The 26,022-nt window shown below is 47.6% G+C and overlaps 1 protein-coding gene across 1 annotated transcript in view; it reads right to left on the bottom strand.

The window, feature by feature from the left end:
• Window positions 1-873: 873 nt before the first annotated feature.
• Window positions 874-26,022, bottom strand: part of C8H8orf74 (chromosome 8 C8orf74 homolog) — a 37,289-nt gene continuing 12,140 nt past the window's right edge. The window contains exons 3-4 of the mRNA XM_075557199.1: window positions 5,060-5,463; window positions 874-1,104 (exon numbers count right to left, since the gene is read on the bottom strand). Of these exons, the coding sequence (XP_075413314.1) occupies window positions 874-1,104; window positions 5,060-5,463 (635 nt within the window). The remainder of the gene's footprint in view (window positions 1,105-5,059; window positions 5,464-26,022) is intronic.

The following is a 26,022-nucleotide window of genomic DNA, read 5'->3' on the forward strand; positions in this document are numbered from 1 at the left end:
GGGGCCATGGGCCTTTGTCAATGTCATGGTTGTGATATTCTAACAGCTAGAAGACTTCTGGAGCGATTTCTACTGTGCTCCAGAAAGAAGATGAATTCTAATCTTCTTTTACTGCCTGGCTGTGTGACTTTGAGCAGGTACTTGACCTCTTTGAATCTTGAGATCCTCCTCTGAAAAATGTCTCCACTCTCTCCCAGGATGGGATCCTGAGACCAGGGACTTGGACATGATCCAGCTAATTTCCCTGTTCTACAGAAGACAGAATCAGGGGTCGGGGAGGCAAGAGATCAAGAGGCACAGGAGAAGTCATGCAGCAGAGTGGCAGAACCAGAATCCAAGATCAGGTCTGTGAGCTCCAGGACGATTTTCACAGGAGAAAGTGTTTTCCAAGGTCTTGATCCCTCTAGGACACGAACACCCACACATAGCAAGCGGGTTGCTTGCAGTTCCTCCTGTTCTGAAGATCTCAGGATGAAAACAGACTCCCAGGACTCATCTAGGAACAGGGCCACTGGGCTATGCATATGGAAGTCCTTTGTGATGGCACCCCCTCTGCGACCTGTTTAAATCCACGTGTTCCTTCATCAGTGGTGCTTAGACTTGGTCAAGTGGCATTTGAATACCTACCAAGCTCCGAGTTCTGCACTTAGCAGAGATCAACAGCAGTCCTTCATCACCCGGGGAAAATCCATTTGTGTTGAAGATGGCAGAAGATGGTTCAGAGGTGGAGACAAGATGGTGAGTATTGCTTTGTTTCTTTGATTTCTAGAAACGTCTAACCTATTGGATGCCGCGTACATCACACGATGCTTTCAGTTATAGTTACCTCTTCACAAGCAGAGTATATATTTTAAAGTGGACAACAGGGGTCTACTACTTCTTTGCTTTCTTTTCTTTTTTACCCTTGCGGGCCTGAACAGATTCAACTTGGCCTGACTGCTTAGTGACTGAGGGAAGGAAAGGGGTGGGGGCATTGAGATTTAAAATCTTCTTCTGAAGCTTTAGGTCTAAGATGTCAAATGTTATCTGTATCTCATACTGCAACAGCTCCTTCAGGCATTCCAGCTGGATGTGAATGGCCTTGCTGATGAGGTCCTCTAACTCCTGCAAGAAGTAGAATATTGCTGGTAAACAGGCTTTGGTGATGGCTGAGTTTCTCAATCTCAATCCATTTCTCAACCCCGTCATGTCTACTCTTTATCATCTCAACTCTACTTTAGGCCCTGGGAGACTGAGTGATAAGGACTGTATCAGCAGCTACTTCAACCTCTGACTTCTGATTGGAGTTTAGCTAGGAGATCTGAGGCTGGGAGGATAGAGAGGCTGAGGTACTTATTTATTCTCCAACCACCCTCTGGGACAGATTGTGGGTTGCCTGTGGTTTTTATACCAAAGTCACAGGACCTGTCATGTGGCCCATGCCTATTCTTACAATTCTCTTTCCATTTTCCATGAATTGCCCCTTCCCTCTCTCTCCTTAAGGTCCAGGGTAGCAATTACCCTGTTACTGTGTGCCACTTGTTCCAAACTGATTGTTCTGGGCCGATAATCCAGCCCTATATTCCCTGTGGAATATTCTCTCTGATCAAGAAAACTCTATCTGGATTCTATCATCTCCTTCTTGTGTCTCATTCTTAAATCTTAAAGCTGTAGGAACAGCTTCACCAGAGAGGACAGGAGAAATTACTTCATAGAGTGGGCATGTTCCTCAACTAACCACTCAGGGAAAGACACAGGAGACCTTCTCAACATCTTATATAAAGCTATGGAATCACAACATCATGGATACACGCATCATGTAACTATGTCTTTCAGAGTTCTCTGCCTAGGTATCCAAACAACAGAGGATACTATTTATGTATCCCAGGGTATTCTGGGAACATGGCTAAAGTGCTCAATTGTCTTTAATTCATTTTCTTGAGATTTCATATTTTAACTTAAAATCTCATGGAAAAATCTGTATTTGCTCCAAAATTTCTCTTTGGTGTCTTTTATCTAAAAATAACCCCCCTTTAAAAAAGTTATTTGGGGAAATCGCATTTTTGGAGGATACCAGTATCCATGGCCATGGATGGCGTTGACTTGAACTCATGGTAACTCTAATGTGTCCGAGTAGACCTGTGCTCCAGAGGGTTGGATTTGCATGTAGATCACCAGGTCTTTCTTCTGAGACACCGCTGGGTGGCCTTGAACCTCAAGCTGTATGTCAGCAGCTGACCACTTTAAACGTTTGCACCACCCAGGGACTCTTCACGGAGCCCCCAATGGCAGAGTGGTTATGAGTTGGGTTGTTAATTAAAAGGTATGCAGTTTGAACCCACCACCTGCTCCCCTGTAAAAGGGTCACATTCTCGGAAACACACATAGGCAGTTCTAACCTGTCCTATAAGGTTTCTATAGGGTCTCTAAGAGTCAGAACTCAGGACAATGAGTGGTTGCTGTTGTTCTTTAAAGGGGCTCTTCCAAGAGAAGGGGCCATGTTAATCCTACGAAGCTGGGCACACATGTCCTAGTTTGAGAAGCATGGACTTAAAATGTCTTTTGGCTTCTGATTCCCAACTTTTCAAATTCAGCGTACAATTTCAACTTTCTTTATTCCCTCTACCAGCCACCTCAACTCGCACACACTGCCTTTGGCCATGGCAGAGGATGGGAAGGGTGGTAAAGACAGGGGAAAGAAAGGGGGAAGAGCTGTATTGCACAGGGCAGAGGTGAGTGGGGGGCGGAAGCAGATGAGGAGGAGAGATGGGTAGAAGATGGAGCAACACAATCTGAAGGAGGGGAGAATTAGGTACTCAAGGAGGAAAACCCAAACCAAACCCGTTGATGTCCAGTTGACTTCAACTCACAGTGACCCTACAGAACAGAGTAACACTGCTGATTAGGGGTTCCAAGGTCATAACCTTTATAGAAGACTGCTGTGTCTTTCTCCCGTGGAGTGGCTTATCGGTTTGAGCCAATGACCATTCAGTTAGCGGCCAAGTGCTTTACCATTGCACCATCATGATCCCTCCCTTAATGAGGAAAAAGCGAAACAAAACAAAAATTTGACTGCCATCATGTCCATTCCGGTCTGACCTTGCAGATCACAGCCCAATGTGTCACCACTAGTCTGCCAGAGCTCCTTTTAAAGAGAGAAAACAACAACCCCAAACAAAGTCAACGCCCTCGAGTCGACACTGCCCCATAGACCCTATAGGGCAGGGTACAACTGCTCCTGAGTTTCCAAGACTAACTCTTCAGGGGAGCAGAGTTTTCAAGGCTGTCACTGTTTGAGGGAGCAGAGTTTTCAAGGCTGTAACTGTTTGAGGGAGCAGAGTTTTCAAGGCTGTGACTGTTTAGGGGAGCAGAGTTTTCAAGGCTGTGACTGTTTAGGGGAGCAGAGTTTTCAAGGCTGTAACTGTTTAGGGGAGCAGAGTTTTCAAGGCTGTAACTGTTTAGGGGAGCAGAGTTTTCAAGGCTGTGACTGTTTAGGGGAGCAGAGTTTTCAAGGCTGTGACTGTTTAGGGCAGCAGAGTTTTCAAGGCTGTGACTGTTTAGGGGTGCAGAGTTTTCAAGGCTGTAACTGTTTGAGGGAGCAGAATTTTCAAGGCTGTAACTCTAGGGGAGCAGGGTTTTCAAGGCTGTAACTGTTTGAGGGAGCAGAGTTTTCAAGGCTGTAACTGTTTGAGGGAGCAGAGTTTTCAAGGCTGTGACTGTTTAGGGGAGCAGAGTTTTCAAGGCTGTAACTGTTTGAGGGAGCAGAGTTTTCAAGGCTGTGACTGTCTGAGGGAGCTGTGAGTCTCCAGGGCTGTGACTGTTTAGGGGAGCTGTGAGTCTCCAGGGCTGTAACTGTTTGAGGGAACAGAAAGCCCTTCTTTCTCCTGACAAGTGGGTGGTGGTTCCAAACTGGTGAGCTTGTGGTTAGCAGCCTGATGAGTAACCACTCCACCACCAGGGCTCTTTTGCAAAGAGTCAAGGGGCTTTAAAAGGTCCCCTTGAGGAGTTGGTGCCTGTGTTCCTTTTGGGAGAGAGCTGCCTTTGGGAAAGACCTTGACAGTGAGCTTTGGGTGTGAAAGGTGAAGCCTCTGGGCCTGCACTGGAAGGAGTTAAGGCAGCAGTTCTCAACCTGTGGGTCACGACCCCTTTGGGGTTTGAACAACCCTTTCACAGGGTCGCCTGATTCATAACAGCAGCAAAATGACAGTGATGAAGCAGCAACGGAGATAATTTTATGGTTGGGGGTTCCCACAGCATGAGGAACTGTGTTAAAGGGTCACGGCACGAGGAAGGTTGAGAACCCTGAGTTAGGGGAACACAAAGACAGACAACAGATCACAGGTGGAGGACGCCAGGGGTTGGGACTGAATGAGCAGAATGGGGAATGCCAAGAGCCGAAAGGACAGCAGTTGGAAGGGAGGCTAGGCTCAGGTAGAGTGTCAGCCCCAGAAACAAGTGGGACAGGTGTTTAAGAAGGGGGCTGTTTCATGCCTGCTCATCGCTGTCTGCTGGGTTGGACTGGATATGACCCTCCTCCTATTTGCTCCAGTTCAGAATGTTTGACCTCATCCACTGTGTCTGGGGGCAGCCTGGCTGGTAAGCACCACTGCCTTCCATTGGGGCCAGGCCGGTGGTTGCCCTCATGTTCCTCCAGACTGGGGTTAGCGGGGGCACAGCGAAGCAGGCGTGTGGATGCAGGGGTGGGATGTGGCCTTCCTTCAATGTTCTAGGGGAAGACCCCTGTGCCAGGGCTGGAGTCAGATTGTTGCTTGGGTTGTGCTAGGCCCCTGTCAAGTGTCTCTCTGCAGTACGATAACCCGGCAGCCTGGGCTGCTATTTGTTCGGGTGATTTAACCTTAAGTGAATGCCCATTCTGTTGTGACATTGCTTTTTTGAGATTGTCCCATGCTTGTTTTTTGTTTGTTTGTTTTTAAATGAACACTTCTAAGGACCATTTGGGATACACAACCCCTGCTGCAGTCTGTATTTCTAGGGTGTCCTCTTGGTTAAGAAATTCGTGTTAGCAATGGACATTGGCACTTGGTAGGGTTTTGGATCCCGCCGCATGACCCAGCCTTACCTCTCTTGTCAGCACCTGCCCCTGCTGCGCAGACACGTCCTGGAAAGCCTTCTGCAGCATGTGTTCCTGCTCCAGGTACAGCGCCTCCTTCAGGAGCAGCACGTTGGTGCGCTTCTGTACCTCGGCCATTGTGAGCTCAGCCACCTGCTGCTCGAACAGCCAAACGTCCCTGTCCTTGCCTTCGGCCAGTGGGAGGGGCTGGGGCGGTGTGCACACCTCCAGCGGGGTGAGGGTCAGGCTGACTTCCTGGTCTTGGCACAGGACATACTGGTAGAGCTTGTAGTGACAGATGAAGGTGTTGTGGAAGTAGTCGCAGAGGGCCAGCAGGTTAGTGAAGTTGAACTGTTCCTGATAGTCCCTGAGCTTGTGGCCCAGGATCGTTACGGCCTCCGTGATAGAGCAACCTGGGGAAGCAAAGGACGCGGGCTCAGTGTGTGAACATGGCATAGTTACATCAATAGCTACTCAACCTAGGTTCTGAACCTAGGCTGTGGGATCCCAGAGCCCACGCTTCTGCTTGCTACAGTCTTTAAATGAGACAAAACAAAGCAAAAATTATAATGGACACAGATCAACAGATCCACATATAATTGATCCAAAATAAAACAAAAATAACATCTGCAAAGAGAAAAAGATCTTTCTTCTTTGGAGCATTTCTTAACTCTAAGTCATAAGTGTTTCCTCATCTGTAAATCATACTAAATAAACTAATCAATTTTGAAAGAGAACCCCCCCCCCCCTAATCTACTCCCACAATATTCGGTGTTGATGTCTCTGTTGTGCCCTGTGGCTGTCTTGGTGCTGTGTGGGATTATTTACCTGAAATCTCCCCAGAGCACCAAGAGGGTGGAGGCAGCGCTGTCTTAGAAAAATATTAGTACAAAGGGCACCGGTCCACCAGTCTTGTTGGGATGTGCCAGGAGTGGCTGGAACCTGGGAGCTTGGCCAGAAGTGTCCCTTCAGTATAAGGGAGAAGGGAGACCTTTCCAACCTGCTGAAGTAGAGGCTGGTGGGCTGGGCTCTCCCCCAATTTTCAGGGCAAATTGACAGGCTCATTGGAGGTGGAGTCCCTGTCTGTGAGTACTGCAGGGCAGGGGGAACTAGGTTTGAAGACAGAGATAGCTGTGTCCCTTCCTTGATGTGACACCATACACATTTCACAGACTGTTGGAGGCACCAGAAGAGCTAACATAGCCACACATAGCACAGAGACTGTTATAAGGCAGTCACCCAGCATGGTGGCACCAAGACTTTCTAGAAGAAAAGAAGAGTTTGCTGTGACCCTCGTGAGAACAAGCTCTCTGCTGGCCACACTCCTCCTCTTTCCTGCCCAACCCTCACCCAGGTTCTTACTGAGGACCCTTCTGGGAGAGGACGCAAGAGGGCAGGGTTTGAGCTGAGAGAGTGGAGCCCTCACTTCTAACTAGAGTCCTGCCTCAGGGAGGTTTCAGCCTGGAAGAGGAGGCTGTGGAATGGATGACGGTCATCTTTGCATGCTCACTACCCATCATAGAGCTTTGTGGCCAGCAGGAGCCCAGTAAGCCTTCTAGTGAGCAAATGAGCAAACGCTGCTAAAACATACTTAATGCAGTGGAAGTGACTTTTAATACTGTTTCCACAAAGTTTCCTTCTTGAGATTCAATGGAAGGCTAGGGAGAAAATACACTGATCGTCTAACTCCACTAAGTGCCACCCTAGGCTTGGAGGACAGACACCCTTCAGGTCTGGAAATGTCACACTCGGTCATTACAAGTCAGAATGGACTCGATGGTCTCCAATAACAATATAGTGACTCAGAAGAGCCCTATGCACAACAGAACAAAACACTGCCAGGTTCACATATAAATCCGACACGAAGAGTACATTTTGCATGCATTTCTCATCCGTACAAAGCAGATATGCATACAGTACATAGTCAGATACATATTGGGGGCATTCAGATTCGATAGAATGGCTGTCATGAGTTCACTCCAACTCCTGCTGATCCCATGTGTATCAGACTAGAATTGTCCTCCATTGGGCTTTCAACGGTTGCTTTCTCAACAGCAGGTTGCCAGGACTTTCTTCACAGGCACCTTTGGGTGGACTTGGAATTCCAGTGAGCTGTGCTAACCACTAGTACCACTTAAACTCAACTCACTGCCATTGAGTCAATTCCCACACAGGGATTGGTGCGGAACAGGGAAGAATGGCTCCTAGGGCTTTCCAAGACAGTACTCTTCACCAGAGTAGAACGCTTCCACCTTGCTGACTTATGAAGACCAATGCATAACCTACTGCAACACATAAGGACTCCTAAAATTTGATGGAGGTAGGAGATTAGGAAGAAAATAAAATAAAAGATCCAAAACAGTTCAGGGAGGTAATAGTACAAAGAGTTGACAAGGTACCTCCACATGGCGGGTCATAACGTGCAACAAGCTTTCCCCATTCATTCTATCATCAGGCTCTCACAACAACACACCTGTTTCTGGGAGACTGTGCCACCTGGACCTTCTTTCTACTTCCTGTTTCCTTGTTGTGAAACAGGCAGGCCAGAACCACTGATGGCAGTGTCGTACTGAACCAGGGTCAGTCAGCGGAGCAATGGAGCTCAGACCTGGCTGTGTTCTAGAATCACCACGAGCTTTCTACAGCTGCAACCCACCCCCCCCCCGCACAGCCTCCACACCCCCTCCACCCCCAACCATCCCAAAGAAGGAAGTTCTGATTCTCAGGCTGCCCCATAATTTTAATTCGAGAAGCTGAATGAACCACAAGAATTCAAGTACTGATACTGGGGCCACTGAGTAGCAACATGATTAGTGGGCAGAGGAACTGAGTGGGAGCTCCCCCACCCCATCCCCGCCACTACCCTCTGTCCACAAACACCCTGCTCTGCTGAGTGGCCCTGAGAATGTCACACTTTTGCTCTCAGTAAGGTGCCCTAGTCTGCAACATGCCTGGTGGGTTCCCTCCCACCTAATTGTAAGATAGGATTTGGTGGGCATTTTGTTTACTTTTGGATCGATGTGGTTAAAAATAACCCAGAAAATGCAGCCATGGGCTCATGGCACTGCATAGTTTGTTTTCACTACATGAAAACGTGAAGATTCTTATAAAGCAATATGCAAATGAAGATCTAGGCATAGGGGCAGAGCAGACCCTGAAGATCCAGAGACCAAGTGAAAATGGGCAGGTGTGCTTGCACAGAGGCTTGTCCTCAACCCTGGACACTGTAGGGCTCCAAGGTCAGGGAAGGCTTTCTGAAGATGCTGATGCCAAATGTGGAAGAATGAAGAGGAGTTTGGCAGAAGAGCTTGGAGAGGGCATGCCAGGCAAAGGGACAGCAGGGGAAAAGTCTCAGAGGCAAGAGAGAGTACAGTGTGGGTGTATGCAGAGTCATATGTGTTATTCTGAGTTGTTTACAGAAAGAAAATTCATTGATACTCATACGTGTATAAGAAAGAGTTTTAGGCGCTCCCACCGCATTTGTTGGCTTTTCACGCAGTTGGAGAAATGACGCCTCTTCCATACACCAAGCAGCAGGGGGTTATCCCCTTAAAACAGTGGGGGGAACTCCAGCTTAAACCCCGAGGCCCTACAAGTGACTGGGGAAAACTCCTGCCCACCACTGGTGGGGCTCCACACTACTGCGGGAACCTCCACCCAACCTCCAAGGTAATCTCTCTGATTACAGTAATTCCACCTGCAGCTGCAGAGCTCTACATCAAAGAGGGTACACCCACACCCCCTCCTTGGCACTCCAGTTGCAGAGGGAAGTACCACAGGACACTAGAGGTGCTCCAAGAACCATGAGGCCCACTTAGAGGTCAGCCAGTGAAGTGACCCCCTCATGGCCCACAACAACCCGACCAACGTCACATGAGAGGACTATCGAAATCACATTCCAAATAATGGAAAACTGGTCGGATAGGGTAAGAGTGAAACCACAGGAAGCTAGAGTGATAACCTGACCCTTCAATACAGCTACCAGCAGGTAGTTCATAGAAGCACTCATGCACGTCCCCCAAGAGAGAGCCCAATGCTCTTCAACTCTGGAAGATGGCTCCAGCCTCCTCTTAAACAACACATAAACAACAACCAGTCCTAACAGCCTCAACGAAAAAAGCGGAGAAACAGAAGACGATGTCAGAAGAAGTCAGGAAACTAGTGATGGGCATAGAAGAAGCAGACACTGAGTTGCCACTGAAAGAAATGCTCAGAATGCTGCTTGTAGTCATGCAGGATATGAGGGAAGCGATGCAGAAAAAGGATGGAATGAGAGAGGAGATAAAGGCAACGCAGCAAAGGGAAATACAAGACTAAAGGGATGAAATAACAAAATCCAGTGGAAAATTGACAGACTTTCCTAACAGACCTAGAGGATAACATGGGAGAGGGGGAGGAGGGGGTAAGGAGGAGGTGTTGACCGACCCAGGGACAAGGGAGCAACAAGTGATCCAAAATTAGTGGCAAGAATGATCTGAGAGGCCTGGTAGGGATTCAGCAAGGGCAATGTAATCTAGAGAAATTATTAAAACCCAAATGAAAACTGAGAATGATAGTGGGACACAAGGGAAGTAAAAGGAAATAGAGGAAGGAGCTAGGAGGCACAGGGTATTTCTTGAGGTCTAAATACAGGCATGTACATATGTAAATATATTTATATAGGATGGTGGGGATATAGATCTACATGCATATATTTATAGGTTTAGTCTTAAGGCAGCAGATGGACATTGGACCTCCACTCAAGTACTTACTCAATGCAAGAACACTTTGTTCTAATAAATTAGCATTCCATGATGCACACCTTCCTGACACGATCACTGAAGACAAAGTGGGTGCATAAGCAAATGTGTTGAAGAAAGCTGATGGTACCCAGCTATCAAAAGATATAGCATCTGTGGTCTTAAAGGCTTGGAGGTAAACAAGGAGCTATCTAGCTGAGAAGCAACAATGCCCACATGGAAGAATCACACCAGCCTGTGTGATCACGAGGTGTTGAAGGGACCAGGTATCAGACCTCAAAGACCAAAATATCATATCATCGTAAATGAGGGTGAGTGCAGAGTGGAGACCCAAAGCCCCTCTGTAGGCAACTGGACATCCCCTTACTGAAGGGTCGTGGGGAGGAGATGAGCCAGTCAGGTTTCAGGGTAGCAACGATGAAACATACAACTTTCCTCTAGTTCTTAAATGTTTCCTCCCCCCACTAGCATGATCCCAATTCTACCTTACAAATCTGGCTAAGTCAGATGATGTACATTGGTACAGATAGGAACAGGAAACAAAGGGAATCTAGGACAGATAACCCCTTCAGGACCAGTGGTGAGAGTGGTGGCATCGGAAGGGTGGAGGGAAGGTGTGTTGGAAAGGGGGAACCTATTACAAGGATGTACATATAACCTCCTCCCTGGGGGAGAGACAACAGAAAAGTGGGTGAAGGGAAATGTCGGACAGTGTCAGATATGACAAAATAATAATAATTTATAAATGATCAAGGGTTCATGAGGGAGGGGGAGGGGCGACGGAGGGGAAAATGAGGAGCTGATATTAAGGGCTCAAGTAGAAAGCAAATGTTTGAGAATGATGATGTCAACAAATGTACAAATGTGCCTGACAAAATGTACGTATGTATGGATTGTGATAAGAATTGTACGAGTCCCCAATAAAATGATTTAAAAAATAGAAAGAGCTTTATATAAAGAGTAATTGTATATTAAGAAATCATCCCAGCCCAGTTCAGATCAAGTCCATAAGCCAGATATTAGCCTATCTATCAGATACTAGTCTGTAAATTCCTCTTCAGACTCATGCAACACATGCAATGACACCCAATGCAGGAAGAGCACAGACCAGTGGGTGGAAAGTCTTGTGGATCCAGTGGTGGCAGAAGCATCTCAGTGCTGGCGTGGGTCTCCATATGGTTCCTCCAGCTCCAGGGCTTTGGCTCTATCAGCATAGCTCTATCAGCACAGCAGGAAGAGGAAGCAGAGAGTGTGGGTTTGGCCTCCAGTGAGCGATTTATCTTTATTGTGCCTCCAAATGAGGTCATCAAACTGCGATCTGATTGACAGGCTAAACGCCACCTCTTCACTCTTGATAGTCTCAAGTTGACACCAGATTATATAACTACCACACCACAGATGGTTTAGTATTTCTAAGATGCAAAGTTAGAGTTTGAGGGCCAGTCTGGGGCCCGGGGACAAGAGCTCGAAATCTATGACTTTGGGATGGGAAAATTTAAAAAAAATTATTTTATTGGGGGCTTGTACAGCTCTTATCATAATCCATACATACATTGTGTCATGCACATTTGTATATTTGTTGCCATCATCATTCTCAAAACATTTTCTGCTGCTTGAGCCCTTGGTATCTGCTCTTCATTTCCCCCCTCCCTCTGTCACCCTCCCTCTCTCCTTCCCACATGAACCCTTGACAATTTATATATATATATATATATATATATATATATATATATATATATATTCATGTCTTACACTGACCGATGTCTCCCTTGACCCACTTTTCTATTGTCCATTCCCCTGGGAAGGGTTATATGTAGATCATTGTGATTGGTTCCCCCTTTCTCCCCACACCTCTCCCTTCCCCTCCTGGTATCGCTACTCTCATTATTGGTCCAGAGGGGGTTATATGTTTTATATTCCCTGTGTTTCCAGCTCGTATCTGTGCCCATATACATGCTCTGGTCTAGCCGGATTGTAAGGTAGAATTGGGATCATGATAGTGGTGGTGGGCGGGGAGATGAAACATTACAAAACTAGAGGAAAGTTGTATGTTTCATTGGTGCTATACTGCACCCTGACTGTCTCGTCTCTTCCTTGTGACCATTCTGCAAGGGGATGTCCAATTGTCTACAGATGGGTTTTGGGTCTCCACTCCGTGACCCCCCCACCCTCATTCACATTGATATGTTTTTTTGTTCTGGGTCTTTGATACCTGATACCTGATCCCATAGTCACCCCGTGATCCCAGGCTGGTGTGCTTGGGAAGGGACCATCTTAAGGGGCCTTGTATAATATCTGGAGTCACTGGGTGGTGCCCAGCTGGAGTTCAGCTTTGATTAGCAGGATTACAATCTCTCTTCTTCCTCCGCTACAGTAGACCAAGCAAATAACCCAGGAAACCGAACTATATGAAGAAGAATACAGCATCAGGATCGGAGGAAGGCTCATTAACAACCTGAAAATATATGGATGGCACAGCCTTGCTTGCTGAAAGCAAAGATAAATAGAAGCACCTTTTTTAAAAAAGATCATTTTATTGGGGGATCTTACAGTTCTTATAACAATCCATACATCAATTATATCAAGCATATTTGTACATATATTGCCATCATTTTCTGAACATTTACTTTCTAGTTGAGCTCCTCTTTTTTCCCTCCCTGCCACCCTTGTGACCTCTTGATAAATTGTAATTTTCTTAAAAATAATCTTATTGGGGGTTCTTATGGCTCTGATAATATTCATACATCAATTGCATCAAGTATATTTGCACATATGTTGCCATCTACATTTTCAAAATATTTTCTTTCTACTTGAGCCTTTGCCTCTTTTTTGCCTCCCTCCCCACTCTCCCACTCTCTTAAACCCTTGGTAAATTAAAATTATTATTTTCATATCTTACATCATTCGCTGTCTCCCTCCACCCATGTTTAGGTCTTGTACAACAGATTTTACGCAATAAAATGTGTCATTTGATCTCTTGACTGCCACTTCCATGAATATTGATTGTGGATCCAAGCAAGATGAGAAACTTAAAAACTTGAATATTTTATCCATTTATTATGATACTACACATTGATCCAGTTGTGAGAACTTTGGTCTTCTTTACATTGAGTTGTAACCCATATTGAAGGCTGCAATCCTTGATCTTCATCAACAAGTGTTTCTTATCCTATTTACTTTCAGAAAGCAAAGTTGTATCATCTGCATATTTTAGGATGCTAATAAGCTTTCTTCCAATCCTGATGCCACTCTTCTTCGTATAATGAAGGTTCTCTGATGAATTGTTCAGTGTGCAGTTTGAATAGCTATGGTGAGAGGATACAACCCTGATGCACACCTTTCCTGATTTTAAACCTTGCAGGATATCCTTGTTCTGTTTGCAAACCTGCCTCTTGATTCATGTAGAGCTTCTACATGTGCAAAATGTATTTTTCTGGGATTTCTATTCTTCCCAAGGCTCTCTTTAGTTTGTTATGATCCACATGGTCGAATGCCATTGCATAGTCAATAAAACACAAAGAAACACCTTTCTGGTATTCTCTGCTTTCAGCCAAGATCCATCTGACATCAGCAAAGATATCCATTGTTGCACATCCTATTCTGCACGTGGTCTGAGTAAGGACCTTGCAAATGGATTTTAGGTTTTCACTGTCACCCATAGCCTTCTGAAAACTGGGTGCTCGGAATTTAATGCAGTTCCCCCCTCTAGTCATGGATTTCATTGTCTACCATCTTTGGATCACTAGACTGGGGTGCTTCTTCCGTGTGGACTTGTTTGACACCTCACTCAGATGGCTGCCTGTTTTAAAACAAGCCCAGATGCTATTCTTGCTGATAGCCAGCACCATCTAATTTCTTAACACACTTAAAAAAAAATGAAGCTGTTGCTTTGAATCCGCTCAGCAAGACCTTGGGAAAAAGAGCCTGGTGATCACATCTATTCAAGACTGTAGGGAATCTCTGCTCTGAAACATATGGGGTTACCAGGAGTCCGAGTCAACTCAATGACAACCATTTGCTTTTAACTGATTGTGCGTGAAAGAGCTGGGCTTCATTCGAGTAACTAGGAGTTTGAAACTGGAATTTATGAGATCTTAGGGCATCCAAAGATGGGTTTCAGGTTGGAAAAATACCCTACTACAGGGAACTATATCCAGATTTTTTACTGTACATTTTTTCCCCGAGGAAAATGTAGATAGATAGTCGTCAGTTTCCTAAACGGAAATTAAACAACCCGAGTGGGCACCTGTGGAGCCAGTCATGAGTGTAAGAGGAGAAGTGAGATGTCACATGAGTGTTCCAGATAGATCATGTGGGCCACACGGGGGATGGCAGGGACGTACAGTAAAGGGGCCCCAGCAGAGAGTGTAGCGATTAATTTCTGACTCTCAAAGCTCAACTTCAGGCCTGTGGAGAGGTGGGGAGGGGACTCACTGCTCTGTGGCACTCATCTCGATGGAGAGGGCTCTGTTCCTGCACAAGCCTCTCTGGTAGTGTAACCTTGAGGCGTGTGAGGCTGGGCGGTCAAGGTCAGCACCTGGGGTCCTTCATGGAGGTGGTAGTCTGTGAGACACTCACTGTTAAGCCACATGCCCCCAATGAGCATGTTTCTGGATGCTTTAGCATCGGTGGACACCGAGGAGGGGCCTCGGGTATGACCTCAGCCACCCCCGATGAGGAAACACAAGGTTTGGCTACGACTTGGGTCAACAGAGAAGGGGCACCCAAACAAAGGCCAAACCTGTGCCACCAGGTGGCTTCCAACGTCCGTTGAGCCCATGCGTGTCCGACTAGAACGGCGCAGAAGGCTTTCAAGGTGACGATCTTTCGGAAGCAGCACGACAGGCCGTTCTCCGGTGACACTCTTCGGTGGAAACTCCACTGATTAGTAATCAACTGCTTAACTTTGAGTGCTATCCCGGACTCCATGGGAGGAGCAGCAGGGCCAATGGCAGTTTCCGCTCAAAGATGGTGTCGGTTCTAGGTGCTGGCATGTGTGTGCAAAGCGGGTCCATGATACACGCTTCACTGTCCCACCTGCCACCCCCATCCCTACCCCCCCCCCTGCCCTCTTCCCCATCTCTGACCCAGACTACTCTCCACGAGCCTTAGGTTGCGAAGTTCCCAGTGACTCAGAAAGCTGAGGATTAAGTATCCAGGAGAAGCCTCTGGCGACTGGGGCAGACAGATCTGTGCCTGCAAATTGCTCTTCAATAACAGGGAGTTGCCCTCATTTGCATTGGCTTCTGGGAACTTCCTGAAGAAGGTCCCCAACTCCCTGGAGGCCAGCACCTGCATGGGGACCTTGGGGAGTGGAGGAGGAGGAGGAGGAGGAGGAGGAGGAGGAGGAGGTTTCCATGGCAACCCCAGCCAGTTCCAGAATCAGGGGGAAATGGCATTTGGCTGGATCCAGAGGGTTGGGGTTTCTGAGTGCGGGAGGGCACGGAGCAAGGTCTGGGAGTGGTTGCCCGGGCCCACTCCTGTGGGTGGGGTGAAGAGGATGACCCAGGTGCCGCGGTACCCCCTGACAAACAAGTTTGCCTGCCCCCGCCTTGGTTCTGAGGGGGAGGAAGCAAGTCAAGCCACAGCCTGGCCTACCTTACCTTTCAGAATACCCAAGTGCCTGTGGGGCTGGCCCAGCATGCCAGGAAGCAGATGAAAGCACAGGGCCTGGCCACTCCCCCTGAGCCCCTAGAGCTCACCCTTCCGCTCTGGAGAAAGTCAGCCTAAGCGCATTCACCCTGAGGGGCTGAGACAAAGGTGACTCCTGGCATGGCCTTTCTCAGAAGACGAGCTGCTTGCCTTGGTGAAGCAGGCAAGAACTCTTTTTGAGGGAGTGCCCACTGCACTGCCCCCCTGTCCTGCTATCCTCAGGCTCGGGCCCCAGCACTCCCCACAGGGAGGCAGGGGTAGAGTTCACCCCCACCTTACAGATGAGAGAAATTGAGGCTCCAAGGGGTCATGGGACTCGCTCAGGGTCCCACAGATGGTACCTGGCAGAACCTGAATTCACACGCCCACCTGGGCACTTTTCAACCAGTCCTCCAACTCCACGTATGGTAGGCCTTTACCGGTGGATTCTGACACAGGCCCTCGAGTCTCTTGTCCCTATGCCTTGCAGCAGTACTACATAGAAATGAGTGGCCTCTGGAAGGAGACATTTCAAATGTGCTGAATCAAATAAACCTGAGCAAAACCCTTAATGTGAGCATGTGCACGAGAAATTGCCGAAGAAGGTAGAAGCATATGCAATCTTTCTCAAGTTCATTTCTCAGGATCAAGGAGCACATTTTGGGAAATAATGATAATTCCAGTTCATTCATTCTATACAAGGGGAAACTGAGGCCCAAGGCAAGGAAAGCACTTGCTTAAGGGGCACGTGAGACACCCAGGGCCTGAACTGTGTCTTCTGAGCTCCATCCCAGAGGTCCTGCCTCCACTCGGCTATGTCCATGTCTATGTCTGTGTCGGCTCAGGGACCTGGGGGTGGAGTTTCTCTCAGCTTTTCGCAGGTGTGGAGGAGAGACTCATTTTGTTTCTCCTCGTTGTCCTTCTGGCCCTCTTCCTTCTTGGTGCTGAATTGATAGGCCTGATTGCCTTATGATGAATGGGCAGGGGTGAGCCAGGGTAGGCGTCATGGCCCTGGCTACTAAGAATTTGGTTCTGCTCTTGGGAGTTGTTTTTGGGGCCGCCTGCTGATTGTTCACATAACAGGCAAGAGCTTGGCTTGAGACTTCTCCCCATTGCTCCTGCCAGGCCCTGCATCTCTGGGCAGCTGGCCTCCCCTCCTCCTGCTGCAGAGCCAACACTTCGTTAAAGACACGCTCTTTCTAGAGCAACGGTTCTCAGTCTGTGGGTGGCAAGCCCTTTGGGGCTGAATGACCCTATCACAGGGTTTGCCTAAGACCATCAGAAAACATGTTTTTCTGATGATCTTAGGAACCGAGACACTGCTCCTCTACATCCACCCTATATGGGTGTTTGTGACTGGGTTGGTGCCATAATGTACTTATGCGAACCAGTCACACATGCGTAGAGAGCTGCTACTGTGTAGAGAGCAGCTACTGGTTAAAAACCAGCTACTGTGTTGAAAGCAGCTGTATTGGAGGTAAAAAAAGGACATTTCATGAATTATAATTACTGGGTAAATGTTGTGGAAGATGATCTTTGTTGTGCTCTTGCAAAGACTGCCCTGAGAATTTCTGATCTGGTGAGAAAGAAACTATCTCAACCAATGCACTGAAGTTGGCTTTTTACTCATACTGTTGCAAAATGTAGCAATGTAGTTTACGGTTGTTGCATTAAGACTGTAATCCATGCTACACCATGCTTCAAGACAAAATTTCATGTATTTGTAATTAGAATAAATATTTAACAATATATAATTACATATTGTTTTGGGGATTAATCACTAAGCTTCAGTTAAGTTCAATTTATAACAATGACAATACATCCTGCATAGCAGATATTTACATTGATTCATAACAGTAGCAAAATGACAGTTATCAAGTAGCAACGAAAATAATTTTATGGTTGGGGGAGGGTCACCACAACCTGAGGAACTGTATGAAAGGGTCCCGGCATTGGGAAGGTTGAGAACCACTGTTCTAGAGGGTCCAGTGGTACCGCTGTCAGAGGAGTTGCCTGAAGGGAAGTGTGGGCTTGGGTTCAGCTTTTGCCTTGGCAAATGAAGATGGAAGGACTTCCAGCAGCGTTCTTCCAGACATCTCGACATCAACAGCGTTTACCTGTGATTGGTCAGAGGAGGACCAACCGGGCTGGAGATAAGGCTCCCTGCTGTTTTCCGACTAAAGTACCAAGCACTTTGATAGCAGCATACGGGGAGCCTGTCCCATGCGAAGCTCTGATCTCAGTCCCAGTTCACAGTAACAAACAAGGCCACCACTAGGGCATCTCCTGGACAGAGGAGGGCGTGAGTGCTGGAGACCCTGTTTCTCAGAGACTGGTTCCTTTACTCGGGGACAATATGGGGTGCTGGCTAAGAGCACAAGGAGGAAGTCAGACAGACATGGGCTCAAATCTTGCTTCAGCTTCTTGTGCCAATTATCTTGCCTCTCTGGTCATTAGTATTCTCCTCTGTAAAATGGAGCCAATACAAATACCTAATCCTATAAGACGACATCATGTATCTACAATGCGTGGTAAAATCTAAAACTCCAGACTGAGGGAGTCAAGTCTGACTCATAGCAACCCTATGAATAGGGCAGGATAGAACGGCCTCTGTGGTTTTCAGAGACTGTAACCCTTTACACCCTTAAATCCTCAGTAAATAATAACAATAATCATCATTATCATCGCTATAGCTGTATGGGTATTCTTACTCCCCTGGGGGCTATGTGGTATCCTGGAATCAACCCTACTTTCCGGAGGCCAGAGCATGAATTTGTTATCATGCTTCCTAAAGACTGAGCTTCCTCAATCCAATTCCTTCATGGCCATTAGCTGACCATCACCTGGGTGGTAAAAACACACTCCGCTAACTGAAAGGTTGGAGGTTTGAGTCTACTCGGAATGCTCCGACAATCTACTTCTACAAAGTCAGTTATTGACTCGTACAGTTCTACTCTGACGCGTGGCGGGTTGCCATAGCCATCCATGGCGGACTCAATGGCAGTGGTTAGTTGTTACATTGAACTTGGTGGGAGGGGGGGCTTGCGATTCTAAATGAGTGAGTGGAGACTCTTTCCTCCCTGGCCATGCTAACACGAATGGGAAAGGATTCCTGGCTATAGGCGTGGGGAGTGTGGGGATAGGAACAAGCCTTCCAGTTAGACCACTTTCTGTGTACATTACTCATGTATGGCTTCCCCCAAAATTCCCAGAGCACCCTTCTTTCCCAGCTACTGTAAGCTCTTCATTGGTCATCACAGTGGGGGCACTGTGCGTGCCTCCTTGCCAAGCTCTGCAGTTGATCCAAGTTGGGTGAGGGCAACCTTTCTCATCAGCCTCTTGAGATGGAATGACCAACTCCATTATCTCAGGAACACGGCACTATCCAGCACCATAGCATCCGCTAGTTCATGCTCACACCTTTCCTCCCCGGTGTTGGGCGCCTCTGAGGCTAACCAGCAAGTCCAGCTGATGGAGGGAGGTTAGAAGGTTAGATTCAGAGGTTGGTTCTGGAAGGACTTTGTACCACCTGTCCACCCATGGGTGCCATGTTCAGGTCAGGACACATTAGGACAGGTACAACTCGTCTTCTCAGCTGGGCATGTGCCATCTACCTCCTTGGATGCTAGCCTTTTCCTTATGAGTAACTCCAGGTGACCCAGTTAGGGATGCACCAACCAGGTGTAGGATGTGGTTTTCCTGAAAGCTGGGCCCCTTCCCTTCAATCATTGTGCTGTCCTGGTCATGGTACCTGGGGGTATTCATAAAACCCTATGCACAGACCTCTCTGGTTAAGATGGAAGCTTGTGTGCTGTCTGCCGTCAGAAAGACCCAAAGCAAGTCCACAGTTATCGAGTCGATTCCAACTCAGAGAGACCCAATAGACAGAGGAGAACAGCCCCACGGGGTTTCCAAAGCTGAAAGTCTTGATGGGACCAGACGTCTTTGTGCCATGTCTTTCCCCCAGGAGGCAGCTTGTGGGTTTGAACTACCAACTTTTTGGTTAGCAGCCCATCACTGAACCCATTGTGCCACCTGGGTACCAGTCTCAACTCCAGAGACGTGACCTGGGGCAAGTGACTTAGTCTTTCTGGATCTCAGTTGTTTATTTATTTAATTGCAATTTTAATAAATCACTTTTGGGTGCTCTTACAGCTCTTTTTTTAAACAATTTATTGGGGCTCATACAATTCTTATCACAGTTCATACATATACATACATCAATTGTATAAAGCACATCTGTACAGTCTTTGCCCTAATCATTTTTTCTCTTTTCTTTTTTTACATTTTATTAGGGACTCATACAACTCTTATCACAATCCATACATATACATACATCAATTGTATAAAGCACATCCATATGCACACATCAATCGTACCAAGCACATTTGTCCATATGTTGGCATCAACATTTCTGAAACATTTTCTTTCTACTTGGGGCCTCAGTTCTCCCATCACCTTTAAACTAACATCTGCGATGCTCATTGCAGGGAGAATTACAGCCGCAGTATGTGAAAGTGCCAGACTCATGCAAGCCCTTGGCCCAGCCTCACTCTGGAGGGTGGATGACCTCTCCGGTAAGGCGTCTATGACACAATCTTCATCCCTGGCCTACTTACTGGTAGAACCTCACCTGGTGAGCTGTGATCTCACCCAATGAGGCATCTCTAAAATGATAGTTACCCCTTTGCCCCAATACATATCCTCCCAAGGTCTGTTGCCAATACTTTCTGTGGAAATGCTCACCATCCACCAGCAAAAAGGTTACATCTAAAGTTCCCTCCTCTGGGTCCCTGGGCCGTCGGGTGCAGGCTGGGGAGGAGAGTCCTTAGAGGCCTGTCTCTGTGTCCCTGGCTGTTGCAGGCTGGCACTTGATCTGGTGGTCCTGAAATGCTACAGGCCTCTCAGGTGGGGGTGGGCTGCTTGGGGGCCAAGAGAGGAACACTTTGGGCATGGCCATGAGCGTCCTAGGAAGAACACTTCATGTAGGCAGCTTGTGAGAGGACTTGCCCCTGCCAGCCCTGGGCTGTTGGGATGGGTGGGGTGCTGCCTTCCCACCCTACAGCGGCCCAGATGACACTTCCTGCAGAATTAGGAGTGGCCATTGGTGGGGCTGCAGATACCAGCGCTATGTATGACACAGCTCACCCCGGCACTCAGTCTGGCCTCCCCATGCCTCCACTTACTGGCCGTCAAGGTCCATTCCCTCCTGCCTGGGTGCTGCAGAAAATGGGATCTACTCCAAATAGCTAGGTGCAGCACCAGAGAGAGACACGCCGAACATTGGTGATGAGAAGAGGAAGAAGCTGGAAAGCGATGGAGATGATGGTGAAGGCAGGTGATCACAAGCCCAGGGAAGCATCTGCCAGTGCCCCCACCCCTCCAGCCTTCCGCACTCCTGCGAAGAAAGGCCACACTCCAGTTCTGCAGCTCTGGGTGTTTTCAAGTCTCTGATAGGAGGTACAGAACCTCCTGGATATCCCTGTCCTCTCTCGGGTTTCTGGGACTGAGGTACCAACTGCCACAAGGTCACCATGACTCACCGAGACCTCATGAGCAACGGGGTAGAACTTCACTCCACAGAGTTTTCACTAGCTGTGCTTTTGGAAGCAGATCACCAGGCCCTTCTGGATGGACTTGACCTTCCAGCCTTTTAGTTAGCAGCTGACAGAATGTTTGTGCGATGCTGTCATTTCTGACTTAGAGAGACGTTGCATGGATTTTTTAGGGATATAGATCTTTACAGGAGCAGACAGCCTCCTCTTTCTCCTGAAGAGCAGCTGGTAGGTTTGAACTGCCAATCTCAAGGTTAACAGTCCAACACTGACCCTGCAGTGCCATCAGGGCTCCTAAGAGCCTAGTGAAGCTTTGCAAATTCTGTGGTTTCTTTCCTGGGCTTTCTTCCCACCAGGGCAGCCAGAACGGGATTTTTTCTCTCTTCTGTGCCACAGCTGGGGACTCCACCCTCGACCCTAGACATCATGGTAGGATCTTTCTCAGGGCTTCCCGGAGGCTGGTCTAGGAGGTGTTACAAAATACATGCTTTTCTCTGGCCTTCAGTGGAGTCCATCAAGTCATGGTGAGGCATTGTGTCAGGACAGAATCCGCTTTCCCCTTTTGAATAAAGGGCTACCCTCCCTTCTCTGAGCTCTGATGGGGCCAGGAGGTAAGCCCAGCTGACAGCTGTCTTGGCTGAGCACTGAATCATGGTTGTGCAAACATAGCCCTCCCCACATTTTGTCTGCCAACCCTGTTATCTAGTATGCAAACAATGCTCAAAAAGAAAGAAAGAAAATTCCCTGGAGAAGCTACCTTCCAAGAAGAGTGACAAAGCCAGCATGAATTTTAGCCAAACCCGAAACACAAACCTTGACTGTGCATCGGCTGGACAGTGGGACCCCGCTCTTGGCATCAGCACTGCACAGCTTCGGATAAGTGTGTGATGTGCCCGGGGGAGGGGCAGGGCAGCATGAGAGGGGACCACTAGAATTGGTTTCCCCAGCTCTTTATGCTCCTGCTTCCCCCTCCCTCCACCGAGGGAGGGCAGTGAATAGCCACCTTCTCTTTTCTACACACGGGCAATAGTGCTGCCTCCCAGGTGCGCCCATGGATGGGCCATGGGTGCTAGACTGTTGGATTAAAGGCAAGTCTAGTGGGGGTCTGGACCTCCAATCTGCTGTCCCCTGAGTGGAGCCCATCTGCAAGCCTGCCCTCAGCATGAAGGCAGGAAGTGGCTCAGGCCATGAGCTCCCACGGGAGCAGGGCCTGACTTCTTGTCCTGGCCCACAGCATCTGCCGTTCATCTCGGCTCACTTCCCTGAGTGATGAATGCGTGGACTCAAACTCACTCACTGTCATAGAGTTGAAGCGACCAGACCCACAAGGACAGGGAAGAACTGCCCCTGTGACTTTAAGAGACTGGGCATTTTTTTAAGAGAGCAGAGAGTCTCGTCTTTCTGCTGAGAACACTCAGAGGTGAACATTTATTGAGCAAGTACTCTGTGCTGGTCACACTGTATTTTACTTGTCCTATCTCTATTAATCCTTACAACTGTCCTCATTTGACTGACTGGGAAATTGAGGCACAGAGAGGCTAAGTAATGCTTTCAAAATTACATAATAATAAGGGATGAAGGTGATATGTGAACCCAGGTCTTCTGACCGCAGAGTTTCATGCTTGCTCACTCTGCTACGCTGCCTCCAACACAACTTGTCATGCCTCTAACATGAACTGTTGCAAGGTAACACACTGGCATATGCCTCGTGTCTCCTGCTAACCTCTTGCTATGCACCCTAAAAATATCTATCTACATGGCTATTAAATCTTTCATTCAGCCACTCATTTCTTCATTCAACACCTACTGTGTGCCAGGTAGATGACTGATCCCTGGGGTGAGCAAGGGGGAAGAAATGAGTTGGGCACAACTCTCTATCCAGGAGTGCATGTCTTCCATGGTCTCGCTTTCCTTGCTGTCCAAATGTAGTTCTTTTGGGGAGGAGTTGAGATTTGATTTGAGAGGGAATGCTAGTCTCTGCAAGTTCATGGGCAGGGAGATGGCTTGATGGAAATAGGATTGGAGACAAATCGGCCCGTCTTGCAACCTTGTGCACAAGAAAGGACACTAGGCATGCAGGCAGGTGATCAGAGAGGACAGAGTTACAGAAATCCAGGTAAGAAGTGATGATGGCCTTTGTCCAGGAGAGAGTGGCCTGGATCTCAGAGGCCTGACTCTGGAAGGCCCCAGACTCTGGGATGCCAATGTCTGGCTACTGAAAGGCAAGGGAAGAGGGAAGGATAAACAGTGAATGGAAGAAGGTCCTAGACTCACAGTCCAGGCACAGGGAACAGCTCTGATAATCTGCAGGTAAGTGGAATACGACTGAGAGGAAGGAGGGGGAGGTTGCACTTAGGGGTAGATTTGGAGACATCTGCCAGCAGATGATGGAGCCCTGGCATCATAGTGGTTACAGATTGAGCTGTGAACCACAAGGCCAGCAGTTAGAAACCACCAACTGCTCAGTGGAAGAAATACAAGACTTTCTACTCCCATAAAGAGTTACAGCCTCAGAGACCCACCGTGACACAGTTCTACCTGGTCCTATAGGGTCGCTATGAGTCGGAATCATCTGGGAGGCAGTGTGTTTGAGTTTGGTCAGCAGATGGAAGCAGATGGATGGCCCATTCCCCAGGTGGACAGGGGCCCATTTGGCCTATTTTGGCATTGGGCTCGCAGGCCCAGGCCCAGTTAGGAAGGGAGTTTACCCAGAGTTGATGAGAACAGAAAGGACAAAGAGTAGACACAGGAGGGTTGGAGAGGCAAATACTGTGTTATGCATCCATACACATATGTATCTATGCATATATACACACTAACATACATGTACACACATATATATTGACCATACTAAAAAAATTAAATGACCAACAAGAAAGAAATCCTACATGGAGGTGTTGCTGTGAAGGTATTTTGTTGATGTGATTAATATTGTAATCCATTGACTGTGATAACATGGGTGGAGCTTACCTCCTTAGGGCAAGCAAAAAGTTCAAGATGTTTCCCTGAAGAAATCCTGCCTGAATTTCATCCCTGCTCCGGAGCAATGGGTTTCAGACTCAGTGCTTCAACATCAACTCTCCCCTGAGTTTTCATCCTGCTAATCTGTCATTCAGATTTTGAAAGACTTGCCAGTCCCATAATCACATGACTCAGCGTCTCAAATTTCTTTCTCCTATTAGTACTTAATCTCCGCACCACCCTGACCGATCCAGCCACCACTAGAGACTTCTGGACATTTTACTGCTTACTCTCGCACACCCCTGGGGCATGGGCATTGCTCTTAGAAGTCAGGTCAACCAGGTGCTCCGAGATGTGAATGCAACATGCTGGCATGGAGTTGGAAACCAGTGGAGAGTTCTGAGGGGCTGGTCCCAATACCAACTACACGGACACTTGCTCCTCCCCCCAGAAGAATTTACTTCAGAGGACAGCACTGAAGTTGCAGCTAAGGAGAGGGACAGGTCTGATCAGAGCACGTGGGAGCAAAGGAAGGGGGAGGTAGAGAGAGTGGAGCACACCCTGGCCCACTGAGCCTGGATGATGATATTCTTGCTCAGAGCAGCCAATCCACAGATAAGACCATATGGCTGGCCCCACTATGAGACACACATTCCTCACTGACCCATAACCCTAGGGGACAACAATGGAGACACAGTGTGGAAATTGCCCCCACCTGATCCCACCACACCGAGGCAAAACACTAAGGGCATGCAACAGAACAGCAAGGGGAACAGAGCAACAAAGTCCCCAGGGAATACAAAAAATAGACTTGGGGCCAGGATTGGCACCCCATCAGACTCGACCAGAAAACACTCCTAAAGACAACAAACAGTCCTTGAACTAACTATAAGCTTTTTTTTTTTTGTGGTGTTGTGTTGGTTTTTTTTTTTTGTCATTGGCTTTTTGTTGTTATTTCTTTTGTTGCTTGGTTTTTCTCGATCTCATTTTTGTGCATATTATCTCCACAGGTCTGTTTAAATAAGATAGGCTTGATGAACAATCTGGAGGAGAAAATAAAGGGACCAACAGTTCCGGGGGGACATGGGAGAGGGAAAGGTGGGGGGGGGGGGGAGAAAGTGGTGTTAACAAACCCAAGGACAAGCAAACAACAAGTGATCCAAACCAGTGATGAGGAGGGTGTAGGAGGCCTGGTAAGGAATGATCAAAGGTAATGTAACTGAGAGGAATTACTGAAACCCAAATGAAACTGGGCATGATAGTGGGAGAAGAGGAAAGTCAAAGGAAATAGAGGAAAGAGCTAGGAGGCATAGGGCATTTATAGAGGTCCAAATAAAGGCATGTAAACATGTAAATAAATTTATATATGAGGATGTGGAAATAGATGTATGTGCATATATGTATGGGTTTAGTATTAAGGTAGCAGATGGACATTGGGCCTTCACTCAAGTACTCCCTCAATGCAAGAATACTTTGTTCTATTAAACTAGCATTCCATGATGCTCACCTTCCCGACACAATCACTGAAGACAAAGTGGGTGGGTGCATAAGCAAACGTGGTGAAGAAAGCTGATGGTGCCAGGCTGTCAAAAGATATAGCGTCTAGGGTCTTAAAGACTTGAAAGTAAACAAGCAGCCATCTAGCTGAGAAGTAACAAAGCCCACATGGAAGAAGCACACGAGCCTGTGTGATCACAAGGTGCCAAAAGGGTCAGTTATCAGGCATCAAACAAAAAAATAAATCACATTATTGTGTGCTCACCTCCCTGATACGATCACTGAAGACAATTGGGTGCTTAAGCAAATGTGGTGAAGAAAGCTGATGGTGCTCGGCTATTAAAAGATATAGCATCTGGGGTCTTAAAGGCTTGAAGGTAAACAAGCAGCCATCTAGTTCAGAAGCAACAAAGTCCACATGGGAGAAGCACACCAGCCTGTGTGTTCATGAGGTGTCGAAGGAATAAAGTATCAGGCAACAAAGAACAAAACATCATATCACTGTGAATGAGGGGAGTGCAGAGCCCAAAGCCCATCTGCAGGCAATCGGACATTCCCTTACAGAAGGGTCATGGGGAGGAGACGAGTC

This window comes from Tenrec ecaudatus, chromosome 8 (genome assembly GCF_050624435.1).
Source record: "Tenrec ecaudatus isolate mTenEca1 chromosome 8, mTenEca1.hap1, whole genome shotgun sequence".
In the NCBI taxonomy this organism is placed as follows: domain Eukaryota; kingdom Metazoa; phylum Chordata; class Mammalia; order Afrosoricida; family Tenrecidae; genus Tenrec; species Tenrec ecaudatus.